General features: G+C 41.4%; 1 protein-coding gene across 1 annotated transcript; it reads right to left on the bottom strand.

The window, feature by feature from the left end:
- Positions 1 to 3599: 3599 nt before the first annotated feature.
- LOC110067673 (trafficking protein particle complex subunit 12-like) lies at positions 3600 to 18984 on the bottom strand. The gene is made up of 16 exons (XM_020775035.2): positions 18650 to 18984; positions 17907 to 18008; positions 16790 to 16938; positions 15666 to 15726; positions 14751 to 14826; positions 13462 to 14192; positions 12927 to 13043; positions 11693 to 11806; positions 10725 to 10863; positions 9633 to 9818; positions 8073 to 8146; positions 7455 to 7553; positions 5902 to 5996; positions 5440 to 5527; positions 4847 to 4897; positions 3600 to 4394 (listed from the first exon to the last, which is right to left on the bottom strand). Exons 1-16 carry the CDS (start codon positions 18872 to 18874, stop codon positions 4203 to 4205), a joined length of 2499 nt encoding a protein of 832 aa, XP_020630694.2. The 5' UTR covers positions 18875 to 18984; the 3' UTR covers positions 3600 to 4202.
- Positions 18985 to 20241: the final 1257 nt, after the last annotated feature.

Below are 20241 nucleotides of genomic sequence, written 5' to 3'. Positions count from 1 at the left end.
TGTGATGTCCGCATTGGACCTTGGTGACGGGTGAGTGACGTAAACAGTTTGAAAAGAACTTACTTCATTGGACAATCAAGGCGAATTGACGTCAGAAAGGAGTTCACCTTTTCAATGGGTCCTCACCAACAGTCTTGTCGGTGGAGTTTTAAGAAAAAAAAACAAAGGAATAAAATAATCAGCTAATTTAGCATGTGAGCCCCGGCACGAGTGTTCCAAGCGCCGCCTACATGTGACCGTTCCCACCACCGAGGAAAGAAAAAAAGGGATGCGATCAGAGGGAAGTAGGGTCATTTCCTCCCTCCAGTTTTTTCCTCGGATGATGGTATGCCAGCACGGCAACAAGCGAGCAATGCAGTTTCACGGCACTGACTGGGGTCCAAATGAGTTGTGTTATTGGGAGGGACAAAATTAAATGTATCAGAAAAAACTGTTTTAGTGTGATGGAGCGGGTGAAAGTTCACCATTTTCGCAAGTCGCACGCTCAACGCACGAGTCTTGAGGGAGGTGCAAGTGTTGCTAATCACAGAAGCTTAAGGGTCATAAAGGGTATCTTAGAGTATCCAGTATCTTACTGGATGCTCAGTAAGATACTAGAGTCATGTGTTCCGTCATCTCGCATGTGTTTAGGGAAAATGAGAGCCTTGTTACCGACAACCAGTATCGGGGGCATATCGCAAAGATTACTCTACTGAATTACTATTGACACATCTTACAGAGACCTGGAGACATGCGCTCGATGCTAATCGTATTGTTGAAGTCGCCTTTGCGGACTTCCAAAAGGGCGTTTCGACGGCGTGTCTTACTTAACCCTTTGAATACCAAACTTAGGCCAAAAAATACCGTTTTTAACCGTTTAGTCAGGTTTTTTAGCGGCCATGACGCTAAATAAGCCTAAGTTTTGCTAAAAAAAGCTTTTTTTTTACTAAAAGGAGAGATTTTTCGAGGATTAGGTACAAAATTGATTAAAACTTCAATTATTGTTCTCAGTTTCCTTTGTTGGCCCTTTCCTTTCTGTTTTTCTCTGCCCTTTTACACTGGCTACCTTTTGCGTTGGATGTTCTTTCTGGCTGCAGTGAAAAGTTGGATGTTAGTTACGGGCGAAGCCTAGAAATGGACCTTGATCAATCATAGGCGTTGTGGACCATTTTACCACCGTTTTTGCACCAAAACTGATAACCTTGTTTTTCGATTTGCGACGTCGGAATGTCGTCGACACCTAAACCTGACCATTGTGCGGAAAGGGCTAGCCTAGCACTACTATCTGCTTATCAAGAATATCTGATGACATTTAAATTGATGACGTCACAAGTGGTACAAAGAGCACGACCATTAAGTGGCCGTATATGGCCACTTGGGCGTCAAAGGGCTAACTCTGATCACGAAGTTACGGTTCCAGTTTGGGATATCAGGAAATTTTTATTGGCCTGGTTGCAGGACTACCTAACGGAGAGAATGCAGTGTACAGTATTAAATGGCACACCCTCAGACAGTGCAAAGGTAACAGCCAGCATCCCACGGGGAAGTGTACTGGGTCCGACACTCTTTACACTATACAGAAGTGATCTACCAGGAGCGATTAGTCTGCAACGGTTTATATGTACGCAGATGACACAACAATCTGTTGCATTGGTAATTCAGTGGGTGAGGTTATATTGAAGCTCAACAAGGCCCTCGAGGAACTAGTTAATTGGCGTAAACAAAACTCTTTAGTACCACACCCTAAAAAGTGTGAAGGAATGATTCTTAACAGAAAGAAATTCACTGGCCCCTTTCCAAGCCTCCACTGGGTGCCACACTGTAGATTGTTGGGGATTACAGTAGATAATTGGCTCACGGGGGCAAAGCACCTATCAGAACCCCAAAAAACCATGAGAGATCCAAAAGGGTTTGCAAATAAGCTACGTCTTCTCTACGTCTTCTACGTCTTCTTCTAATTTTTCCGCCTAGACCGATGATCTTAGATCGGTATAATAAGGTTATTTTACCATCTATAACGTACGCACTACCTGTTTGGAGGCGGGGGGTTGTGAACAAGCAAGGTTTTGCGCCCTGGTGGCAATTCATTGCCGTGCTGCCAGAATTATATATAATTTACCAATGAACACACCGACAATAAAGGTCCGCCAGCTAGCCCATGTATTGGGATAAGCTATCAGACATGTACAGAGTTAGACTAGCCACCTTGATGTATAAAATAAATTTTCAGATTGCACCTCCATGTATGGAATTCATGATTAAGAGACGTCCGACCTCATATAATTCAAAGTACGCAAACAGATTAGCAGTTCCTTCCTCTAACAGTTATTATATGAATAACTCCATTACCTATCGAGGAGCCGTCATTTGGATATCCTCCTTTCGCCTCTTGCAAATGGCAGAGGAATCAACGTCTTCATAAAGAAGGCTTGGCAGTCCACATAAGCAGTTGAACTTTTCAGCCGAGTCACCTTCTGTCATGCAACAAATGGACCCAGATTTTATTTTTAATCTATACTGTTCGGGGAGGTACGGGTGGGAAGGGAGTGGAATATGAACCAAATAGATTAGGGGAGGGTGGGAACGGTAAAAAGACGATTTAGTTAATGTAGATAAAAGGTTTAATTGTGTGATGTTTTAAAACATATTTTTGAATTAATTGTAATAATAATAGGCTACAGTATTTATTATTTTTTATTTTATTTTAGTGTACGGCCCCATAAGCTTATAGCTTTAATCTTTATCGTGGATAAATAAAGTCTTGATTTGATTTGATTTGATTCGGAGAGTAGCAGTCGTTTTGAGAAGGGCGACGCGTTCTCCTCGGTTAAATAAGAATAGGCCCTTTGCACGATCCGGTCACACGGTACAGAATAAATTATGCTGGGACGCAAGTTACACAGTGGGACTTCGAAAACAAAGGAACTCGTACCAGTCTAACCCGACTTTCCTTTGTTTCAGAGATCCCACTGTGCAACTTGCGTCCCAGCATAATTTATTCCGTACCATGTGACCGGATCGTGCAAAGGCCCTATTGAATTAGACTTTGTATAAAGGTCTCACCTAGAACGACTCCTTGTATTACAGATATCACACCAAAGTACTGCTCGATAGCTTTCTTGTGAATGGCCATGGGAATGGCTTATCTGAGGTGAATCGTCACTGTCGTGCCATGTTTTAATTCCTGCCTTGTCAGACGTCTCTTTCGGTTGGAGCCCAGTGCCCGTGGTGTTGCACGCGGAATGCAACCTATCCATCAAGCACCGCGCTCCTTGTTTCCCGCTCGAGCCAGCTTTTCATGTCTCATTCAGAAAGCGTAACATTAGAGGACTTCAGATTTTAGCACGAGTACGAGATCGAGTATGAGAACGACTTTTCAATACTAGTTTGCAGGCTTTACATTATCACATCACATACCCATCTCATCCTATGAGCTACTCTCTCTCTACCTAAAACCAACATGAAGAGCGAGGGCTCTTAAAACACCGCTGGTTACAAATTCAAAAATCGTACTCGTACTCAATTTCGTACTCGTTGTTCAATCTAAAGGTCCCTTATAAACTCATCCGTCTTGAAACCGAAACCGGTACGCAAAAAGTTGAAATAAACTAAAATAACACTTTTATCTTGATACTTTTATTATCAATACGGTTGCAGGCTGCGCATCATTAGAATCTGTATTTATCTATCTTGATTTAATTCTATTTCAACCGGTTACAGACACGTTACAACCGATATGCCGAGTTTTCTGGTAATATCGCAGCCTCGTTCCAGGGGCGGGAACAAGAGAGACCCTGGGAACGAGGTTGGTAATATCGAGGCAACATCGTGAGATTTTGAGCGATGGAACTTCGCGTAAGTTATGGTGTGTACATAACCTTGTCTTTAGGCATGCTTTCTCGAGCGCTCCGACTGGTTTAAAAAAGTGTTATTCATCATGCTGTCCAAATCTTCCCAAACACGCTCCTTTTTTCAACCAGTCAGGCGTCAAATCAAGTCTATTCATGGCTTGGCCCGTGCTCCTTTTTTCACATGGTACAATCTCGTCCCCAGACCCCGCGCGTTTTCGGTCAGCGATTAACCAAAAGGATCACTGCCACTGGGAAGGAAATTGCGCATGGATTCGGTTGCATGTTTTTGTATCGAATTGTGATTGGTTAACCGGGTTATTCGAGTTTAGATAAAGATAAAGATAGGGTCAGAGCTGGTCTTTGTGTGAAGTGTCACGCTATCTTGAGGCACGAGATGTTAAACCCGTCTCCTCGATGTTTGGCGACCAGTTCGAGAAGTTTTTGCTTCTTCTGTGAACTGTAAGAAGATTCTAGTTCGTAAATCGTGCACAAGTTAAATAGAAGTCCTTCTTGAAGATTTGTTTTAGGATCTTTCCAGATAATCCTCTCCAGCATAGCAAGGGCCTGAAAGAAGAAGAAAAAATGATATACTTCACCCAAAATTCTCCTTTAACAACGATCTTTGACGAAGAGAGGTAATCCCACATTCAGGCCTTATTCCTTACGTAATTCCTCCAAGTTACTTTTAGATCACTTCCGGGTTTGGAAATTCCAGGGGGTCAAGTAATAGCCAATCCTGTGACGCAAATTTTACACACGTGGACAGTCCAAGCGGGTTACACGCATCTTCATCCTCCACGAAAACATCCAGGCAACACGCGTGGTAACATTATCTGCGGGAGAACTGGGTACCAAGTCTAAAAATAACTTGTGAGGTATCACCTTAGGAATAAGGATTTAGATTTACTATCTCACTCTTTATCCTCTCTTTGTAGATACCACAGAAAGAACGATACATAAATGTGCTAGAACAGATGGCAAATAAGTAAAGAACTTCTGAGTGTTTTGAAACTCACCTCTTTCAGTTTCCCGAGGAACAGTAAACAAACAGCAACATTATTTACAGCCTGCGCACGAGAAGAAAGAAAAACAAGACCAAAAAAACGTGTATTGACCAAAAATGTGAGTATTGACCAAAATGTGCTCAGTTTATTCTTAACTAACTATTTTTTTGAACACATTCATGTAGGCAGGGGTCATGAGAAAATAGCAAAAAAGTTTTACTGGACACTCATCGCATTCCAGTGCTTTCATTGATGAATATTTAGCGCTGGAAAAAAACAGCGCGCGCTTTTCTCATTCTTCATAGGTTGTGCAGGTTTCTGACTGCTGTACTTAATGGTATCTACTGAGAGCAACAAAAAGCGAGAGTCGACGCGGCTGCGCCTCGCTAATTGTTCGCTCATAGGAAACACGAAATGGCAAATCAAAATGTTAAATTGAAGTATCAAAGACTGGAAGGATTAGATTGATGTCAAAATTGTACAGAGTACACAAAACAAAGACTGCGAATCTGGTGGGCAGTGAGATGGTTAATGTGGAATAAAAGTTGGTAATCGCTCTGGGAAAGTGAATCACAAAAGACACAGAAGCAAGTGTAATGTCTTACCACAGAATTATAAGGATCCAGCTTAGTAGCAGCTACAAAATGCCTGTGAGCTTCGTCAAATGACCCTGCAGATAGAGCCAACAACCCCCTGTTGGTGATGAAAGAAGCAAGAAATTTTCAGCCTTCTTTAACCTCAATCCGGCAAGACTAATATCAATTGAGAGAGAAACTTTGAGAGTACACAGTCTTGGCTAAGAACAACACGAAACAAGCCCAGTCAAGCCTCGAGCCCAGATCCCTCTCATTGTGTCTCAAGACGGTCTCTCGGCTTTAGCCATGCAATCCTCAAGGGTAAAAGATTGCGTGATGAAAAACAAGAACGTGACTAGCACGTGATAAGGCATAAAAACATTTTTCCCTTTTTAACTTTGTTTATTTGTTTTTGTTTTTTGGGTAAAGAAAAGGTGAGAGAGCCGAAAGTTAAATAACTAAAAAGAGAAGATAATTACAAAGAGAGCTTACTTGTTCATGACCACGCTGCTTAGTGACTTTGGATCACCAGTGGCCTTAGATTCCACCTGCTTGAAATAACTTTGTGCCGTTTCCAAATCTCCAAGCTATAAAAAAAAAACACGATTCATCAGTAAAACCATCAGATAGAGTGACAGCGACTTTCAAAAATATTTGTTATACCTCCCAACTCAAATACGTTTTCCAATTGGAGGAGAACGCGTCACGAGTGAAAATTCACTATCTCCCTAGGGAAACAACTTGAACTTTCAACTCGCACGTGAACAGGTCGTGCACCTTGAAACCGCGGAAAATTTGTGAGCCCGCCGGCGTCAAGCAAATAACTTTTTCGCAGTTCAAGGCTGTTGCCTAAGGAAATTTTAAAGGAGCCCTTTGGGCTCCTAACTCCAAAACTTAGGAGTCCAAGCCACTTTTTTAGAAGCCCAGGATAAAATTTGCCGTGGTCAATCTGTCTTTAAAACATTTAAAGTTAGTTTATTTGCTATTAGCCAGTTTTGGAGAAACTATAAATCCATATTCGTATCGTGTTGCAACTCAGGGATGCTGCAAGCAGTGAAGGTGGCTGTGGTCAATCGGGGGGGTTGTGTAAGGGGTATAAGGGGTATAAGGGTATAGGGGGTGTAAGGGCATAAAAGTATAAGGAGTATAAGGGGTATAACGTTATAGGGGGTATAAGGGTATAAGGGTATAAGGGATAAAGGGTATAAGGGGTATAAGGGTATAAGAGTATACGGGTATAAGTGGTATAAGAGGTTTAAGGGGTATAAATGAGTTTGTTCTATTTTTAGGTTGGGAGATATGACAAAACACTTAACTGGTCCCACGGGAAACAGTCAGTTTTGAATCCCCTCGATCCTCATTGAGGGTCTCGGGAAACAAAACTCAATGGGTCCTCTCCATTATGCCAAACAGACCGGTCATAGATCAGTGGGGATACCCAACGAAAATGGATCGACATTTTCCGATTAAACCGGGCCAACCAATAGGAATGATTCTTACCATTTTGTAGTCCTTTTCCGGATTCCCTAATTAGGGCAAAGAACCGGTTTGTCAAAATTAGAAAGGCGAATTTCGGTCGGAATATTCCGACCGAAATAAGTGGACCACCTCCAGAGGGGATCCCAAATATTCCAGACAGAAGAAACTGAAACGGACCTTTCCATTTGAATTCCGACCGAAATTTCCGGAATCTTTGGCATAATGGAAGCACCCACTATTTTGCTTGGGACAACTTATTAAGTGCTTATCATACGGCAAGCTTGCTTTACGATTGCTTTTACTACTGAAACTTTTTCCTCTGATTGGTTCATTGCGCTAGCTGCGTCTACTGTGATTGGTAAACGCACTTTTCGCGCGCTTTTCGCCGGCTGCAAATAACACCGAGTTCTGATTGGTTCATTTATCTACCTCCCGCCAAAGTGATTGAATCCACGATTAAACTACTCAACCGCTTCACTCTGCCGACTGTCAGTTGATATTTTTTGAACACATGCGTCACATTTCATGGCTGCATATACACATATTTCTTGAATTATATAGTTTACCTGTAAATAGATTCTTCCAATTCCAGATAGCAAGCTGAAGGTACAAGAAGGATCTTTAGCTATGATTGATTCAAAAACCGTCACAGCCAAACTGTAATCCTGTCAGCATAAAACCAAAAAAATACCAAATGGTTAACATCACAATGTATTAAGGCTCTGTTTCACGCGGAAGCTTCCATACAAGTTGCCTCTAGACTTGTCTGAAAGCGGAGAATTAAGGTACACAAAATCTTGCACTATTAAACACGAGGACGGTTGCCACTTTCGCTTAAAGGAGCTCAGTCAAGGTATTTTGAGTTATTTTTTCCAGGTACAAAAATTCACTTTAAATCAAAGGAAACGTGAAAATAATAGTTTATTACGATGGACATATACCAAGGAGATTTATAATTAACTATAAAGGAACAAGGATGGAGAAGATTAACACAGATTACAAAAGACGAACTTAAAAAATTAGACTAAACTTTTCATGACGCGAAAACCGTGACGTAGCCTTTTTAACGGTAAAACTCATTGCTAGACGAGTAAACGGAACAGAGAATGAATCAGACCAAAAATCGACTTCTCTTAATAACAAAAATTCCTTGCATTAAATAAGGGCATGGCGTTTCATCTCACCTTCATTCCAAGAAAACAGTTTCCTATTGAGTAAAGAACTCGCACCTCTCTGGAAATCCACAACTCTAACGCAGCTGAAAAATAACTTGTGTTATAACGCTCGAAAACTTGTATAGAATTAAGTATTTTTGGTACGTGATCACCGATCGTTTATCATTTTGTAGTTACCACTTTAGTCTTACAATTTTAGGGGCATGCCTGCCCACACATTGAGTCTCATGACTTCAAGTTATTTATCTTAGTTTATCCAGAGTACTTAAGCTCCGAGCGATGCCCCAACGATAGCCATGTTTGGGTTTGTCTACTGGCCTTGCTCTGGATCTTCCACAAAGATCCTGTTTAGGTTTCTTGTTCTCTAAACTTTAGTTTCCATTGGTCGTTTCAAGAACTTTATAGTTTGCTTCTGAAAGTCGTGTGATAGTGTTTGCGTTACTAAAAAAAGATGTTTAATCCTCCAAGGTCAGTTCGTCTCATGAGGCCCACACATGGCTACCGATAGGCTATTTAAGTACGTGTCCATTCGTTAGTCAAGTAGTAGTTGTTGAGGAGTGGTGCTCTAGTAGTAGAACCAGGAGTAAAAGCAGAAGCAGCTCTACAAGTAAGACGGAGAAGTCCAAGGAATAAAAGCCCCGGAGACTAGAGTCTCGGTACCTCTTCGCGTGGAAGACCTAGAGATATCCAATACTTGTTTAAGTCACAATAATCCCTTCTGTTTTAAGAAGTAATAGAAAGACAGAGTTGAGGCTACAAAATTCATTAAGTTTTGGAATCTTTTTATTTTTTTTTTCGTTCCTCATTTGTATGATCTGTTATAAAATAACTGAGCTACTACGCGCGCTCTCATTGGCCGATAGGTGTGTTTAGTTGAAAGTATGTAAACACGGTTGTGACATTTTAGATTCGCGCGTATTTTTGAGAATCATTCTATAAAAGCAATAGAGCACTTTTTCCGTGTTTACGTAGCCTCATCTAAACACTCGGGGGTTGGGAGAATTCTTGAAAGTTATGCAAACCCGAGACGTAGTCTCGGGTTTGCATCACTGTCTCGGATTCTCCGAACCCTCCTCGTCTTTAGATCAGGCTATGTAAACACGGAAGAAGTGTTCTATTGCTTAATTATCATAACGCAATTTAGGAATTTTTCTACTCACGAGTGGGTAACTTTTGTGTAACGCGTACTTTGTTTAGCGACGTGACAAAGTCCTCGTGGAGTATGCTCGTGTGATCCCGAACAAGACAAATTACGGAGTACAGTTGAAACTCTCTACAATGGCCACCCTTGGGACAGAGTGAACTAGTCATTAAAGAGAGGTGGACATTGTTAGGACGTAAAAATAAGAGCATATCTCTAAACTAGGACAACAATATGTGGTCACTGTAGAGAGGTGGAAACACTCAAGGCAGATTTGACCACATGTCCAAACACATCGAAGTTGGTCAGAAATACCCTGCTACGAGTCGTATTTTTAACCTTCTTAATTCACGGTGTTTGGAGAAGTGGTGAGGCGCGGTCTTTCGTGTTCGATATAATACTAAAACGACAGCAAGCTATTTTCTTACCTAATCTACCCTCAGGTGTCATCTCCCCCTGCCCTCCATCCTCAGTCAGATTGTCTTGCAGGTTTTTCAACACCTTACAGCAAGTTCTCTGGAGCTCATACAAGTTGTCCAATGCATCTTTAGGTCTGCCCATGTATTGGGGCAGTTCTGCCTGCAGTATCCTCAAGGAAAATGGTACCATAGATCCTGCAAGAAAATGCTCAATCTTATTTAAATGAATTAAACAATGAGATTCTGAAGACTGTGAAGAAACTGTTACAGTTGAGTATCTCTTAATCAAGAAGCGGAAGTGACTATTCTAACTTAAGTCCGGCGCCTGAACTTACTCCGCACCCATCGCGCCCACCCCCAGAAGTTTATTCCACTAAAGGTATCATGTGTGGGTACAAATTCAGTTTTTGACCGAGAACAATTACTGATTAGAGCAATTTAGCTAGTGAGATAATAACATCCGATTCATTAAGTCATTTCAAGTTAGCTTTGAACAAGACACCGTTGACATAGTTCTCTTTTTTTTTTCTTTTTTAGCACTGTATGCAGTAGTTTATTTGTTTTTACCTATTTGTATATTTATTTTCTTATTTTCTTTTTCTATGACTTGCAAACCATCCTGATAGGACATTACAAGTCAAGAATGTAGGTGTAGATGTTGCATCATTGGCATAGCGCTTTACAGACGCCTGGACAAAATGTAAAACAAAAAGGTCACGTCTGCATATGAGTCAAGTGGCCCATCAGGCCGGAGCTTATCCCGGTTTCAATAGCATGAAGTGACTAGGAGTATTTCTACTCCCCTCTGGTTGGGATGCTAGTCCATCACATGGTTACCCCCGTATTAAGTTCGCCGCTACCCAATTATAAACCTTGGTAGACAGAGGTACTTCATCCACTGTTTTCAGATCGAATTGGAATTTGGAGTATTGGTGTTTGCGGAGAGAGGAAAACCGGAGAACCCTGAGAAAAGCCCTTGGAGCAAGGCAAGAACCAACAACAAACTCAACTCAGGCCACACTGGTGGGAGGTGAGCACTCTCGCCACTGCACCATCCCTGCTCCCCAATATGTGACGTCCAGTAGCACAGGATTTACCAACCTTTCCTGCCTGGATATGTATCAGGGTAAAACTCGTAAAACAAGTCAGGTTGATTAAAACTTCCAAATGCTTCCAATTCAACCTCGGCAGTGCTAAACATCTGCAGCTTGAAGAGGAGAGCTATACGGCAAAACCAAACCTGCCATGAAAATGACAAGAAATGTAGCTTACTTGTAACAATTTAGGCCAGCGCTTCTCCCCTCCCATCCCCCCTCATCTGTAAATGGTGAGGTTTGAGCACAATGGTATGTGAGAGTTATTTCGCACGCACTGGGCAAATTGACCAGCTGTGAGGATGATTTTGCCCACCTGGTTTGACCATCTAGAGGAAAGTTACTCTCATAAAAATGTTCAGTTCAAAAAGATTTGCTCACCTGTGAAAACCAGTTGCCCTTCTGCTGAAAACATTAATAAAACCCCTGCTACTGCCCTGATTTTCTATGCTACCAACTCACCGATCATGACCTGATATCAACAGATTTTTGGCCACACTTGGACATGGCAAATACCTTGTCCTAGTTTTTTGGTGTGCTTCAGAAGCATATCAGGGTCACTTGGTCTCGCCATGGGTATTTTGGGTTAGTAGTGTCTCGCCAAAATACAAATCATTAAGTCTGCTTAGCCAGCTTAGGAGCCCAGTGGCCCACCCGCCAGCACTTATCTCCAGTTTCTATAGCGTGAAGCACACAGGAGTATTTCTACCCCTCTGGATGGGATGCTAGTATATCCCAGGGTTACCCCCCAGCAGTAAATTCACTGGTACCTATTTATCTACCTGGGTGGAGAGAAGCACTGTGAGAGTAAAGTGCCTTGCCCAAAGAAACAACACAATGTCCCAGGCCAAGGCAGGAGCACTAACCATGAGGCCTCCACACCTCACACAAAAATACAAACTATGGTTTAACCAAACTAACCTGAAATGTGACTTCACTGTACCAACTTGTTAGGCACAGTTTCTCATCTCTTACCTGTAATGTCTTGTGAGTGTGTAAAGCTCGCTGACCCTTCTGACCCACACCCTGGCCATGTGCTGTTAGGAATCTTGTGGTAAATTCCAGAGCAGCTCTCCAACACTGTGAACCCTGAAAAGTAAAATATCTAACATTATATACTGGCAACTATGCAATAAATACCATGAATATAGATATAGATGACTAGTAATTACTGACCAGATAGGGAAAGAGATGGTAGCATATCAATAACAACAGGTCTCTAGACTGCACCTACCTACCTCTCCCTGATGGATGGGTCTGTAACCCTGTGAGTAGTGTAGTAGTATGTCTAAAATGTAACTGCCATGAATTTACATGAAAATGAGTTTCCCAACTAATACCAATGTAATGTAACAACAATGTTTTTACATTACAAAAGGTTCATACTCCTTCTTGGACTAAACATACAAGGACTTTTCAAGTACATTCTTGCAGCATACAATTCCAGTTTTTCAGGGCCACCATCCACTAAAATGACATCATTAGAATGTTACACTGGATGCCAGAATTGTCCAGGTCCAAGTCTTGTTTAGTTCTTCCACTTCGTGGAAACAGTCAAACAAGGACCCAATGTACTTTTCACTGAACCTGAATTTTATTTTCAGAGCAACTACACAATACAGGGCCACTTTTGAAAGTGCACATATTTAGTGGCTCGTTTGGCTCGGCAGTGGATAAAAGAACAAGGAAATAATCTGTATATGCGTTAAGTCCTAGGTCTATATATTTAGTGGCTTGTTTGACTTGGCAGTGGATGAAAGAACGAGGAATAATCTGTATATGCGTCAAGTCCTAGATTTATATATTTGGTAGCTTGTTTGGCACGTTCGGCTTGGCAGTGGATGAAAGAACGAAGAATAATCTATTTATGCATTAAGTCCTAAGTCTATTCCATTTAGTGGCTCCTTTGGCTCCTTTGGCTCAGCAGTTGGATGAAAGAACGAGGAATATTCTATATATGCGTTAAGTCCTAGATCTACATATTTAGTGGTTCGTTTGGCTCAGCAGTGGATGACAAAGGAGCAAACGAGCCAAACAAGCCAGCTTGTTTGGTGGATGATTAAAAGTGGCCCTGTTTTCTGTAGGTTAGCCTTATTTTCAAATTCAAGGATGGTAGAGGACTTTCAAGGTGCATGCAAACCCTCTAAGGAGACTACAAAAACAAATCTGCATCTACGTATGATACCATGTGCAAGTAGTTAGTGCATACCAGCAATTCTCTGAGCCCTGACTCATCCAATGGGACACTATCAACACTCAATGTTTTTCTATTTTCAGCCTCCTGTTCACCCATAAACTTTAATATGAGCTCCTTCACCGGGTCTACCTGTAAATCAAATCCCAATGGAGAAGTCTCGCGATAATTATTAGTGCAATAGAAAACCTAAACCAATCAAACAAAACAATACAGTACAGTTACAGAGTGTAGCTCAGTTCAGTGCAATACAATGCAATAAAAACTTTTTAAGTTGTGCAGAAAAGAGAAAACTATGCTGGAAAAATAAAATCCCAAAACAGAAGACTCATATATTTGCTACCAAGATGGGCATAGCAGTACATTCAAGATCTCAGAAGCACGAACTTTCTCATGGTAAAAGTTCCGATACATGCTTCTAAGTACCTTCCCTCCAGGCTCACACCCCCCACACCCACCCTCCCAGCCTTGTACCCTCCTCTCTCCATCCTTTCCATCCGCCCTCCCCACTCTCCCTCTCCCCCTCCTTCACTTAGTGACATCAACCTACCTGAGGTCCCTCAATAACCAGTCCAGGGGATGTTAAGAACTGCTGGTCAACATCAGATGGATTCAACATCCCTGATCCGATGGTAACAAGAAACTGATTAGTTTGCGGAGTTGCTATCCATGCTGAGTTCCTCCTCTCAGCTTCAGTTTGCTTGCTTCTCACCCACTCTCCATCAGGAGTTGGAGGTGCAGATGTCTGCCTCGGTTCCTGGGATATACTTGGTTTGGTACTGGAGGACTCTTGGCTCTGAGTAACATTTAATGGATCATTAAAACCTTGGGAAGTTTGCTTTGGAATTGGGGCAAGCGGTGGCATGGAATATTCAGCTCCTTGGAATCCTGGCCATTGCTCTGATTCATCTTGCAATTCTTCCTGGTTATTCAGCATGAGAGGTTCTAAAGGTTGCTCTGAAGGCTCATGCAATGATTGTGCCTCTGGAAGTTGATGTGTTGGCTCTGAACTCTCCTTTGCTGTTGAGAAGGTTTGTTGAGATACTTGAGAAAATGGGTCAGTTGCACCTGGTGCAACAAGGGAATCAAAGAAACTGTGTCCTTCTATATCATGACTTGTACTGGATGTTGTAGAAAACAAGTCACTAAGGGTGCGATTATCATTTTGTTCAACAGGTACACCTTCAATTTCCACACTCTGAGCAGATTCATCAGGTTGACTGGTGTACTTTGGCTTAGTGGGGCTTGGTTCTGGTGAGCTGTCATTCATCCACTGACCCTCTAGAACAAACAAAAAGGTAATGTTGTTACTCCTTCTGCCACATAGTGGCTACGCTCACGATAAACAAAAGTTACATCAGTTACACAGCCAATATGCATTTGAAGAGATATGGTAAACGACTAAAGTTCATTCCAGCCTCTGAAATAAGGGAAGCTTCAAGAATGCTCATAAGTGCCTTAGCCAGTTTCAGTAACTTTAAATATTATTATTACGAGTACCATATTGCTGTTTTCTTTTTTCCTCAAAGAAAAAACTAGGACATAACAGAATATCCCCATCCCTTCCTTTCTTCTTCCCTATAACTCTGCTTCATTTTGCAAGGTTTTATCTAAACTTTATCAATACAAATTCACACCTCTTGGTAGGGAAATGTGCTGTAAGAGTAAATGTAAAGTGTCTTGTCCAAGAACATAGTAGGAGGATGTCAGCAAGACTCAAACTCTTAGTTCAGTGCATTAACTATTAGGCATCACACCTTCCAGCTGGTACATCAGCGATGATCACATTGCTGGCAAAATTGCTATTTGTAAGATCTTTTCTTTGATACTTTGACTTACCTTCAGGGCTAGGACACTGCCAGCCAAAAACGTTATCCATAATTTGTGGGTTTCGATAAAGCCATGTTTCAAACTCCTAAGCGCAGCAGAACAAAAACTCTATTAGTCACTTTCAAAAGTACTCATAGTTGTCAATGAGAAAGAACAGATGATGGTCACAAGTTAAAAAAGTTACGGTGCTTTTTTTATATCACAACATGGAGATCGACATAATTAAGGGGATAAAAAAGTGAAAGTCGAGAGTAAAGCCTTCTTGGGTCATGGTGGACTCCAGATAGAGATTCAAGCCTTGGCTGGGGGTTCTTAGCCAAGACACTTTACTCTCACAGCACCTCTATCCACTCAGGTGTACAAAATGGTTACTGGCAAGTTTAATGCCAGGGGTGGAGTGGGAGGTAACCCTGTGACGGACAAGCATCAAATCCAGTGGGGAGTAGAAAAACTCCTGGTCACTTAGTGCTACAGAAACTGGGATAAGCTCCAACTGTAAGGGCCACTTGGCCTGACGCAGACTTAACCTTCCTCAGCATGAAGTGGCCCTTGGTGTTGTTAGCTCTCTCTCTCTCTCTAATTGGAATGCTAGTCCATCACAGGCTACTCCCCAGCATTCTGTCAGGTAATCCTAACAGTTAGCTGGTACCCATTTATACTCCACACTGGACACTATTAAACAATTAGATTATAAGCTCGAGATTTTCTTTCTGATAGAACGCTACTAGATTTATACTAAAACATATTATGTCCAGGCCAAAAAAAACTAGAGAGACCCAGGCCAATTCTCAAACCAAGATAGCACAAATTTACAACATTTAGCTTGGCACCAAGTAACAAAGATTGCCTCCTAAACTTACTCTTGTTATTATACCAGGATATAAAAATAAGTGTGAATATTTATTTTAACTGTGGTTAACCAACCTTAGCAGAAAGCTTCCCAGTTTTCGAGACCTTACCGGTCTCAAATGCATCATTAACAATCCTAAATTGAAATTAATAAAATTTCATTTATCAAACACCTTGTTCAGTAGTTATGGCTTCACAGTTTGTTAGCTGTTGTGACATGGCTAGAGAAGTCCATGAAAAATATAAATGCTGGTTTTCCCTTACTCAAGATTACTCAGACTAAAAATAATATTTTGCACATAATCAGATGCTCTCAAACTCATAATAATCATCACGTTTAAGCAAAGGAAATCATAACCGCGATGTTTATCTAATCTTAATTAACACAGATTTTTACATTTGTATTCTACATTTTCATCTTAGGTTTAGTTTCAATTGAGAGGATATATCAAACACTCAAGAGAGTGTTGGACTACATTATTTTTCAAACACCTCAAAGTTCGTGAAAAATACTCTCTGCTAAATGTACATGTCATATAATTCTTCAACTCATTTCTTGGTACAATTGAATATAATTATCTAATGAAAGACCATATATTTGCACTGTGGCGAAAGATATGAAGGCATGATTGATCATCACAGTTATATACCAGTACACAATTTAAGCTAAAGCAGCTGTGAAATTGAAGCCTGAAAAAATTTCGGGCTTGAGCATGATTGAAACCCATGACCCCTGCTATACCAGTTCAGTGCTCTACCAAGAGGGTGGTAAAGGGGGGGCATAGATCACGTTTCACGGAAAATAAAGCAGCCCTTTCACAATTTACAAAATATACAACATGGGCATTTCATGCTTCACAGAAAATAAAAGAGAACGTTTTGGAAAATCACAGTTCACGGTGACTATGGAAATCACGATTCACAAGGAAAAAAAAATGGCTATTTCACATTTCACAGGAAATAAAAAGGGCCGATCACAGGTCACGAAAATACCCTTTACCACCCTTTACTAACTGAGCCATAAAGCCAACTGGGAGCTGGGTTCATAAAATTTTATGAACTCAATCACCTCTTTGTATCATTTTTTGTCTGGAAATGTAGTCAAACACAGTTTTCCATGTTTATCGATTACACAATACAGTAACTAGAAACATTCCAAACTTCAGTAGTAAATCTAACACTGCAGGTATATTTACAACCTTGTGACCGTTTCAATCAGCTTGTCTGTGCCACTTCCCTCCTCAGGTTGCTCAGCATCCTCTACATTGTCCAGTATGGTGTGTGCTGACTCAAGAGAACTTAAAAGAACAGCAGTCAATTCATCTCTACTAACACCATTGTCTTCTGCCTGCAATCCAATGAAATTTGACAGTGCACCAAGTTAACTGTGAATCAGGAAATAAATATACTCTCTCCACAAGTTTCATTGGCTGAAAATGACCTTGAACATTGAAACTTCATCAAAATGATGTCCCCAATTTTTGTACTGGTAACTCAATTTTCATTTCAATTTTACAATTGACCCTTGATGCATCAGGGAGGCGTGGTGGCCTCATGGTTAGTGCGCTCGTCTCCGGATAGAGTGGTCTGGGTTCAAGCCCTGGCTGGGGACATTGTGTTGAGTTCTTGGGCAAGACACTTACTCTCACAGAGCCTCTCTCTACCTAGGTGTATAAATGGGTACCCGTGAACTTAATGCTGGGGGGTAACCCTGTGATGGACTAGCATCCCATCTCAGGGGGAGTAGCAATACTCCTCAGAAACAGGGATAAGTTCCGGCCTGATAGGTCACTTGGTCTGTATACAGACTTTACCTGGATGCATTTAAACCTGCTCCAATACTTAGAATATATGAAACCAGTAATTTTAAAAAACGTCTGATTGGCCCAATAGAGCTATTTGGCCCAGTCAACTGTTTTAGAGGTGTAATAAACAGCAATAGACCTCCAATAACATGTACGTATCTATATTGGAGTTGAACTTCACAGGATTGCCCTTCTTTAACTCTCAGTACCTATCAATATGGTATACATTTGTTTTGCCAAAGTGTAGCTGTTAATTGAGACTTGGGGTGTATAAGACAACAGTTTCATTAACGTTTTCAGCAGGGGGAAACTGGTTTTCACAGGTAGGGAAATCTATTAGAACTGAACTTCTTTGTAAGAAAAACTTTCCGCTAGACGGTCAAACCAGCCAGGCAAAATCATCCTTGCAGCCGGTCAATTTGCCCAGTACCCGGCACGTAATGAAACCCCTGATAATAACAATGACATAGACCAATAAATTGCCAGTCTTATTCATAAAGACTGAACATACCAAATTGAAGATATGGAATAATAGTCTGCATTTATCTTTAACTGTTCCATGCAAGCACAAAGCTATTCCACCAATAAACTCTTCCAGGTCAATAGTACCACTCTGCAAAGAAACAAACATTACACTATTTTATACCTGCTAACTCTCATTTACCACTTTAGAAATGACAAAGAAATCTGGGACAAGTGTTGTCTTGCCATTGCTTGCGAGACTATTACTGGAAAAAATATGGCTTTTTCGTCCCCAGTTACGGTCCCACAAGCAATTGTGAGATTAAACTTGCCCCACATTTTTTCTTGTTCCTTAAGTGGCCAAGCCTGGGGAAAGCACCCCCCCCCCTCCCTGGGGGGACTCCCATATACAAAGGGTAGGGGTGCCTGTAGGAAATTTGATAAAAAACCATAAGAAGTACCAAGATCCTGCTTTGTGGGCGTGGCTTGAAATTTGAAAAAACCCCTTGTGTCCTTTCATTTTTTTTTCGGCTCAATACCCTGAATGGTATCGCAAAAGCTCATACTGTGGAACTTTTAAGACTGAATACCATAAGAGGTGCCAAACCTCTTTTAAACCCTAAAAGGTATGACGAGCAGGCTGTCCTTTTAGATGGGAGTTCCTCGCCTCGAAAAGGTGATAAGCTTCTGTCGGCACAATTGGTAAGCTTGGGCTTACTCGTGAAGTGTCTCCACAGATGATATAACTGAACACAAATTTATCTCTAAAAAATTTCCCAAAGTGTGAGATACCTCATTTCTGTCGAAAGCAAGAAACAGGCGTTCAGCAATAAAGCCTGGAAGCCGGAATCGTTCAGCAAAATCTTGTCGATTGATCAGAGACAGTTCAACATGCCTCGAACCATCCTCTCTCTTGGTGGAAACCTCGTTGAACACTGCTTCGATATTTGCCAATTCTATGCTACTAAGTTTCTTCACAGCACTTTTGTAGCGTTCCTTAGAGCTTCCTTGACCCATTTCGTTGAAATAATGTAAATCATGTGATCGAATACGGTTACATCTTGGATTGTTTGGCCAAACTGTTTTCTTCACGGTTTTCTCATCGAATCCAAAATGGCGACGAAAAGGAATCCGCTGCTTGATCGCTGGGTCAAAATGCAATGCGAACTCTCGTCAGACCCCCGCTTGGAAACCCTACGTACTTGGAGGAGGGACACGGGGAAGGGGCCCGGGAGAAAGGTACGGTAGGTGGGAGGGCAAAGGGCGGGACCAGGAAGAGATCGGAAGAGGGAGCTCTAAGAGGGCGGAAAGCGGGAGAGAAATATAAAACACTAATTTTTGTCATTTATAATGCGTTAGAATACTTTCAAAAACAAGAACCCGTAATGTTAGTTGATTTGCGTTCAGCGTCTTCTGAGACTTCTGAGCCAACGAGCAAATGAAAATTCGCAACAGGCTTACTTCCGGTGAATTGTAAGCCCTTTAACGGTGTGTTTTGAGTCTCCGAATTGACATGGGACGGGAGCAGGACTAAAAAGGAAGGGAGACAGGAGATAAAAACACGGGAAGCGTACCTCACCCTCACAATTACCTGGGAATGAGGAATGGCCGAGAGCCGACAGCGGATGTTATCTAGCACAAGGGATAGGGCAACAAGAAAATCAGAAAATGAGAATGCTTGATGATGAAGGAAAATACTGTGTATCATAATCTCTTGACTGTATACATTTGATCATAGCCCGGTCTTGAGAGATACAACAGTACTATTAGTACTAAAGTACCTTTCAGCTCTACCATATTACGGTAGAAGTCTGTGTTCTGAACTGAAAGTCTGAAAGTCCTGAAATCTGTCAATGTTGCTTGATAGCTGGTAATGATGAGCAAAGTTTGGTTATTAATTTCCTTTATTTTCTTCCACTGGCCTGGTACAGCAAACTCCTTGACGTCAGTAGTAACGAGGAACAATTTTGAGAACCTTACACGTTGCTGTATTGTCTTTGACGTAGTCGTTTTACAAGATTAAAACTAACTAATGGCTTCGCTTTTCACTTCCATTTTCCTTGAACCCAGTTCTAGAAAATAGGAAACGTAGAACTTTTGCGTTAAAATCTTCAGGACTGTCACAACAGTCTGTCCGAAGGTGAATCAGAGAGTTAGAATGCAAGCAAAATTAATGGAAACCCGTGGAGCTCAGTGGAACTATATGAATATTTCACTCCTTGATCAAGTAGAAGCCAGTAGATGCGTAGGGAGGTAAGCCTATTAGACTGAAGTGCCACTCAAGAGCCGGTTTTAAAAATTGTTTTCAATAAGCAATGCGTCATTATTAAGGGATAAGTGCTTGTTTGAGGGCGGCGCTAATTAACGACATTAGCATTTCTGCT

This window comes from Orbicella faveolata, unplaced genomic scaffold, assembly GCF_042242905.1.
Source record: "Orbicella faveolata isolate gen_17 unplaced genomic scaffold, um_ofav_v1 contig_47, whole genome shotgun sequence".
Taxonomy (NCBI): domain Eukaryota; kingdom Metazoa; phylum Cnidaria; class Anthozoa; order Scleractinia; family Merulinidae; genus Orbicella; species Orbicella faveolata.
The sequence above is the reverse complement of the archived record's forward strand: the minus strand, read 5'-3'. Positions and strand labels throughout refer to the sequence as shown.

What these genes read in the sequence shown, in the direction of transcription:
- LOC110067673 (XM_020775035.2), bottom strand. Translation starts at nt 18,874, where the DNA reads ATGGGTCAAGGAAGCTCTAAGGAACGCTACAAAAGTGCTGTGAAGAAA. An exon ending in CTGATTGAAACGGTCACAAG is followed by an intron (nt 15,727 to 16,789) that starts GTTGTAAATATA and finishes ATTTCAATTTAG; the next exon opens with GATTGTTAATGATGCATTTG. An exon ending in ACACTCACAAGACATTACAG is followed by an intron (nt 10,864 to 11,692) that starts GTAAGAGATGAG and finishes TTTTCATGGCAG; the next exon opens with GTTTGGTTTTGCCGTATAGC.